Raw genomic sequence first — 8,119 nt, 5'->3', positions numbered from 1 at the left:
ACCTCTCATTTTTCTGTGGGAACCATTTTAAGTTTTTTTTTTTTTGTTTGTTTTGTTTTGTTTTTTCCTATTTCTTTTCTTTTTTTTTTTTTTCATATTGCTTCAATTAATGCTTTTGGGAATTAGTTTTGAACTTTTTCTGGCATATTTTTTCTTTTTCTTTCTTTTCCTTTCCTTTTTCTTTTTTATTGTATCTGGTTGTTGCAGGGTCTCACTACGCAGCTCGGACTCGTGGTGATCCTCCTACTTTCAGCGCCCCCAGCGCTGGGATTACAGGAGTGCGCCACCACGCCCAGACTCCCGCCGGCTCAGCCCACGCGGGGAGGGGGGGGGTCAGGGATGACGCGGCATGTGGTGCTGGGGGTCAACCGCGGTCTCTGAGCCTGCCTAAGCAGGCGCTAGTGAATTGTTCTGTCGAAGAATCCAGACCCATGGGCCCTGCTATTTACCTTCGCACTTCTTATGCAGGGGTGCTGTTGCTCTTGGCTCCGGGTGTTAATCTAAGTGCATTTCTCTCAATGTGCATGAGATCCTCAGTTTTTTCTCCTCTTTTGGGAAGGTTCATTTATTTATTTTTTTAGGGGAGGTTTCTTTTTTGTTTTTGGTGCTGAGGACTGAACCCTGGGCTTCCAGCTTGCTAGGCAAGCATTCTACCACTGAGCCAGATCCCTAGCCCTCTACAGTAAATTTTTATGTTTTTCAATTTGTATATATTTTCTAATTATGTTCAATCATTTAGGTTTTGCTTGTTCCTTTTGGCTTATTTTCAGCTCATTACATATTTATTACTATGTTTTGGCTTGTGATAAAACTTGCAAATACTTTCTGTAATTAATTACATCCTATTAACTTAAATTTTAAATTCAGAATAACTTAGGTCTTATGAGAGCTCATTCTTCATGTGGACAGTGTCTTTGGTAAAGCAGTGAGTTGCTAAAACTGAACAGAAAATTTATTATTTTTATTAATGCATATTAATTCCGCAGAGTTAATATAGTTAAGCTATTAATTCTGTGGAATTAATACGGGTTACATTTTTACATCATGCCTATGTGCTACTTTGATCCTGTCAATCTCTCTGATTTCCTTTCTCCTCCCTAATGGTCTCTCTTGGAAACAATAAGGTGTTTAGAAGTAAATTTTATTTTAGTGTACTTTTAGATTCACAGTTTTAATATAAGTGTAGTACATGGGTTTCCCTACACTCTGCCTCCACTTTCCAAGATGTTTAGCATCTTCTGTTAGTGTGGTGTATTTGCTACAAACAGCGAGTCAAGGTTGAGATGTCATTGCTAATCAGAGGTCCTACTGCACTGAGACTGTCGTCATTTGGCCCAATTGTCCTTCTTTTGTTTCGGCGTCTTATGGAGGACTCCAGGTTGCTTTAAGTACTCACATCTCCTCAAGCTCCCCTTTGTTGCCACAGTTTTATACACTTTTCTTGTTTTTGATAACCTTTAAGGTTTTGAGGAACACAGACCTGGTATGGTGAAAAATGACCCTTCGTTGTGACTGTCCTAATGTTTCTCATGATCATACTCGGACAATGTTTTTGGAAGGAGCCAGTGAAATGGAAGTGCTGTCACACAGTGTTAAGGGTGCATGCTGTCACCGTGACCTGGCTCTGGATGCTCAACCTTGAGCACCAATTTCAAGTATTATCGTCAGATTTCTCCACTGTGAAGTTGCTCCTTTCTTATTTTCTTCCTTCTTGTATCATACTTTTTGGAAGAAAGTCACTGTGTGCATCTAGAATGTAAGAATTGAGACTCACACTCTACCACCTTAAGGCTAAATAAATTCTTTGGAAATCTTAGTTAGAGATTTCCTCCCTCTCTCCTTCCCTCCATGGGTTGTTGGAACCCAGACAAAGACAGTGAAGTCCTGAAGACATTTCTGGAGAAACTCGGCGACTTTTGGAGGAAGGGAACAGCCTTCCTGAAGCCCAGCTTAGGAGGGAGAGCACCTCCTGCCGCCCTCCATCCTCTGGGAGTCCAGCAGTCAGGGCAGCCCTTTCACTGTTACATGGTCTGCTACCCCAGACTAGGGATTGGGCTGGAAAGAGTGTAGAAGCTTCTGCCGTGACAGACCAGAACGCCTTGCAGGCGTCGCTGGACATACTTCCTTGTGTTGTTGTTGTTGTTGTTTAGGTGGTAACAATGGTTGTTGTATTGCACATTGTTGGCTTCAGTGTAGTTGCCCAGATTGCCGGGCATAAGCATGTAAAATTGGTTCAAATAAAGTTTAAACATTGATTTCTCCCATTCAAAAGAGCAATATAAATTAGTAGTGCAGTCATCTTAGTTATTCTGTGTACAAACTTACATGATTTTTTTCACCTTTTTTTCTTTCTTTCCTCCTTTCCCTGGTCCCAATTGTTCATTCCTTTTGGATAATTTCTTTGCTTTTTACTGCATCTATTGTACCTTTTGGATTTTATTTACTCATTCAGGCTCTTACACTAGGGAGAAAATAGGATATTTATATATGTGGGTCTAACTGATTTAGTTATGAATATAGCTTCTAGTTGAATCCATTTACCTATAAAAGTTTCCAGTCTATCTTTTTCATAGCAGAGTAATACTCCATTGTATAAACATACCACATCATTTTTATCCATTCTTCAGTTAATGGACATTGGAGTTGTTTCCATGATTTAACTGTGAGAAATTGTGCTGCTATAGACATGGGTGCACATAAATCACTGTGGTAGGAAGTGAGTTCTGAAAAAACACCCAGCATATTTTCTTTTCAGAAAAAAAGGAAACATTGGTTTTTCACCATTATTATTATTATTACAGAGTCTCACTACTAATCACTCTGTTAATATAGAATAATTTGGGGGCTGGAGAGATGGCTCAGTGGAATAAGTGCTTCCCTGGCAAGCGCAAGGGTCTGAGTTCAATCCCTGGTTCCACAAAAAAAAAAAAATATATATATATATATATATATGAATTCACATAATTAAACATTTTATTTGGAGTAGATTTGACTGGGTGCTTAATGGCTACCTACATTACCTAAATTACAGAACAGTCTATAAAGCCATGAATTAAATACAGAAAGATGGAAACAATAGTGCTCAAGAGAACCAGTTTCAGAGTGAACATGTATGTTAAGAAGAAAAAAAAGATGATAGAGTTTAATGAGAAAAAGATCAGAATTGATTTTTTTTCTTGCAGTATTGGGGATTGAACTCAGGACCTTGTGCTTTGCAGGCAGGGGCTGATTCTACTGAGCTGTCTCCCCAGCCCAAGATCAGAATTGAAAAGATTCAGAAGTGTGTTAATGGTGCGTCTGTGTTATCAGACACTAACAGAATATTGGTCTTGTTAACCTCAAGGATTATATTCTGAGTACTCAGCACTGATATAGCATAGACACCAACCAACCAGAATGGAGCTTTGAAAAAAATCAAGCAGATGAAATTAGGATGAATATACCCATAGCATTTAGCATTCACATTTTGTATTTAGATATTATTAATGGAAGGCACTAGCACCTTAATTTAGTCTTCTACTGACTTCATCCAGTTTCATGATGTTATATACAATTGATATAGTATCCATTCTTGAATTACACTTTCTAGTGATTCTGGTTAGAAATACTTGTACCTTTTTTGTTTTGTTTTACTGCTAATTTTAGATTTCTATTTGTGGATATGCCAAAGTTTGTCCATCTATTTATCCACTTATACTCATTTGGACTGTTTTAAATTTTGGAACCATTATGCATAAATATGTTGGAAACATTTATACAAGAAGTATTTGCGTATCCCCAGCATCACATGTCCCACTGGCTCTGCCCCCAGACGCACTGAGTGAGCCACCAAAACCGGGCATGATGGTGCATGCCTGTGATCCCAGGCCTGGGAGGCTTGAGAACGGGAGGATCACTGCAAGTCCGAGCTGTGCAATGAGACCCTGCACAAAATCCATAAAGAGAGATGCATTTGCATAGATGAATATTTTTATTTTTATTTTTTGGAGAATGTCCTGGTAGTAAAATTTCTGGGCTGTGGATAAATTACACGAATGACTTCATGTAACAGTGCAAAATCGGTGTTGAAAGAGATAGCATATCGTTCCTACCAGCCATGTAGGGCTCCAGGTCCTTTCCAGTTTCACTGCTACTTGACAAAGGTAGCCTTTTCATTTTTATAATTCTCATGAGTGAGTACTGGCATCTTGTGAATTCATTTCTCGTGTCGATGATGATTAATGACTTTGACCATCTTTTCACTGGCACATTGGGCATTCATTTGTCTGTCGTGAATTGTGTGTACAAATCTTTTGTGCATTTTAAAAACTTGGGCTGGACAGCTTTGCAAGGCCTTTCTGGATAAATTTATTGTGACTATTTTCTCCAGCTTTGATATCTGATTTTCACTTATGTAACAATATTTTTAGAGAGGCAAGTTGAAAGAGTTTTGAACTTCAATCTCTTTTCTGATTTATTTGACTCATCCCTTTTATGTGCTGTTGAAAAAATGTTTGCATATATCAATTTGGGGATATTTTATCATATTTTCCTTTGTTTCATAGTTTTAGGTTTTATGTTGAGGGCTATCATCCTTTTTAGGTTAATTTTTGTTAAGCCAAGGCACATGGGGTCAGCATGAAGCCCTATGTCACTCCTGCACGTAGGTCTTGGATTTCCCTTAATTCTCTGTTGCGCTTAGGGAACAAATCTGAGAAATACAGAAACCTGTAAATCTCATATAAGAGGTCAGGAAAAAGGAGGACTGACATGGGAATGTTTAGACCAACAGGAAAAATCAAGTTTAGAATATACTTTATGCAATGACTAACATTTTCTAAAGTTTATTGGTATAATTCAGACATAACCTATTGATCACATTCGTCATAGGGAACTTATACTTGGCCATTATATATGTTACTTCTTTTTTCTCACCCCTCCCCTCCCTTCAACCCAATGTTCTTCTTCCTGTATTAACTCCTCTGTCTCTACACAGAGGGGTCATTACTTTAAAGAACAGGAAATTTCTCTCCAGCAGTTACCGGTGGATTTGATCTCTCCCTACAGCCTGTTCCAGGAAGGGAGCCATCGAATTCAAACTTTTCATGTCAAGAACCGATCTCTTTTAATGAGAATTTTACTAGATTACCCACCCTTTCACTGCTGCTATAAAGCATCCACGGTACCAGCCCTTTTATACAACAGATTGGGTTTTGTTTAAATACCATTGCTTATCTCAAGCATTTTTAGGTCATTTCCTTGGGAATTTTAGAAAAAGACCATAATAGTAGAAGATTGGTGTCAACTTAGCTTTTTTTTTTTTTTTAAATTTTTTTTTATTTGTGTGTGTGTGTGTGTGTGTGTGTGTGTGTGTGTGTGTGTGGCCAGCTCAGCCCACCAGGGGGCGGGGCGGGCTGGCATGTGGTGCTGGGGGATTGAACCACGGTCCCTGTGATTTGCTAAGCTTGTTCTAAGTAGGCGCCTTAGACCACTGAGCCATCTCACCAGCCCTAATGGAATAAGGTTTTTTTTTTATTTTGTTTTTTTTTTGTTTTTTTTTGGTTCCTCGAATGCCTTCAGGGCACTTTTGGCCAGCGGGAGAGTTGTGAGGTTCGAACTCCAGCAACCTGAGGCTGACAGCTTTGTGGAAGCAGCCACTTAAAGGACTGAGCTAGGGCCAGGCCCACCTCAACTTAGCTTTAAAAAATAAAATAACTTATTGTTTCTTAGGTATTTGGGGAAGTCTTGGCATACTTCCATATCATTTGTTAGGGATTTTTTTAATATGCAGGGCATATTTAACAAGATATATTTTTCTTTATATTTCCATTTCCCCGTCTTATTCATTATTTCTCTCTCTTTTGTGATTAATGCACTTTCACAGTTTTTATTATGAAAAGTAATATTATAGGATTTAGGAAATTCACTTTGAAGTCTCTTTTGTCCTTTCATTTTCTTATGTTCTTCCTATGTTGTCATCTTTTCTTTTTCGTAACTTCTCCTTCCCTTCTGCATTAGTCTCCCACACAAATGTGCACATTCAGAGCGGTCCCACCGAAGTCTGGTACGTTTGCATGCTTGTTTGGGGGACTCGTTAATGCCAGGCAGGGTGTGTTAATTCTCTGTTGGTTGCTTCACAGCCTGCAAAGCGATTCAATTTGTTCCTGAGGCGGCGTCTAATGGTAAAATACTGCTGAATGATGCTGCTCACGCTCAGACGGCTGCAGTAGGGACCCTGACCGTTTCTCTTCCAATGAGCACTATGATGTAGGGAACTTCATCATAGATGGCTAGTTCTCAGGCAACCGGTGGTTAACAGTGATGATGCTGAAGCCTTTAGGATCTGATGAGACCTTTTTCTAAAATGTACACACACACACACACACACACACACACACACGCATGCACACACACACACACACACACACACACACACACACAGCTCTTGCAGTTTAAGAGTTTGTGAACCCCCACTAGCAAAATAGGTTTATAAATTTCAGAGTAACTACATCACTCAAAGAGAAGCTATTCAGATGCTTGCATTATTGTAAATGTGCATTTCTAAGAATAAACCAAATATAATAACAAACATACACATCTTGCAAAGCATGATCTTATGTTACATTCTGAAAAAACAAAAGAATGATGTGTTTTAATTTGTTCAGTTATATGCAACCAAACTATCAGGTTCTTCTGCCCAATTATCTTTAAGCAATTTCCATCAACAACCACAACCCTTATACCTATGGCATTTAAAAAGTTAATAATAGTTTTTTCTATATTTTTAGAAAAAAAATAATTTATAGTCAGGACCTGACATAAATATAGAAGTTTAAGTTTTCTCAGTAGCCCTTGACTTTCAGTATATAAGATGTATAAGGACCTATTTTATAGCAGACTTAGGAAAGTACTAGTGTTGCTGTTCTTTAACTGCTTTGCCAGTTGTCTAATTTTCAAATACTTGGCATGTGATTTTTGTTCATTTCGGTCTGTATGTCTTCTTTCACTGATGCTTAGCTTAGCTAAACTAATATTCATAAACGTATTATCCATTTAAAGAGAATTTCACCATGTAGACTAGGCTGCCCAGACATTTTGCTTCATTACAAATAGTCTAGTGAGTTTTCCTGTCCTTTGGACTCCCCCAAACTTTCGTGCACTTCCTAAGTTGTGCTGATGTTATCATGATTTCTGAGAGTACAGTGCATTTTCGTTTGTTTCCTTTCCTTTCCTTCTTGGCTTGTAATCTTTCTCAGGCCCTCCAGTATTTTTTTTTTTTTTTGCCATAAATGCATGGTACAACTTGTGAAAGTTGAATGTGTGCATTTGATTATTGTGTTGAGTGCATCCATTTAAATTTAAAGAAAAGATGGTGGCTCACCTTGAGAATTTGAGTCTGAAGGGTGATTTGCATGAGAAGTTAATTGCTTGGTGAGGCCATCTGCCAAATGACCTTACGAAGTTTTCACTGTCCCTTCTATTTTCATACCTCAAAAGTTGACTTGATAAAATGGAAATTGTATCAATACATCTGTGAACATTAAACGTTAGTTTACTTTCTTACAGTGAGATTCCATTAATTGCTCTGTAAGTAACCATTAATTATTTACCAGACTAATTGATGCGCTGTTTCTTTAGAAAACAGGGCTCTGCCTGAATATGCCCCTGGGACCAGTGTTTGCACATATTCATTTTCTGTTTTAGTACAATTGCAAAATTTGTGTGTGCATGCAGTTAGTACGATTAACTCCCTCCTGAGTAGTGTGTAATACATGCTGTGGAATTTCACTTTTTAAGATAGGCATATTCTTTTGTTGATGAAAACTCTCATTATATAAGTTTTAATTTCTGGCTGAAAAACAAAATTAGACTGTGAAATAATTTTACATGACCTTTAAATTTTTGCTGTGTGGCAATGAGCAACAATGTAAAATCATTTCGTCTATGTCTCTTGCAGTTTCAAAAGAGTCAACAAAGCAAAGATTCTATCTTCTTCCGAGATGGGATCAGGCAAATTGATTTTGTACTTTCCTATGTTGATGACATAAAGAAAGATGCTGACATCAAGGCGGTAAGTGCTTACCTGAGAGAAAAGGGGATGTTAAAAGAGAGCTTCAGCAGAATTAACCCCATATATATA

At 38.1% G+C, this 8,119-nt stretch overlaps 1 protein-coding gene across 1 annotated transcript in view; it reads left to right on the top strand.

Annotated features, from left to right (window-relative positions):
- Positions 1–8,119, top strand: part of Ano5 (anoctamin 5) — a 95,930-nt gene that overhangs the window by 18,315 nt on the left and 69,496 nt on the right. The window contains exons 4-5 of the mRNA XM_023702836.1: positions 6,120–6,161; positions 7,937–8,050. Of these exons, the coding sequence (XP_023558604.1) occupies positions 6,120–6,161; positions 7,937–8,050 (156 nt within the window). The remainder of the gene's footprint in view (positions 1–6,119; positions 6,162–7,936; positions 8,051–8,119) is intronic.

The sequence above is a fragment of the Octodon degus genome, unplaced genomic scaffold, assembly GCF_000260255.1.
Source record: "Octodon degus isolate 3935 unplaced genomic scaffold, OctDeg1.0 scaffold00159, whole genome shotgun sequence".
Classification (NCBI taxonomy): Eukaryota; Metazoa; Chordata; class Mammalia; order Rodentia; family Octodontidae; genus Octodon; species Octodon degus.
This window is presented reverse-complemented; position numbering and strand designations above follow the sequence as displayed.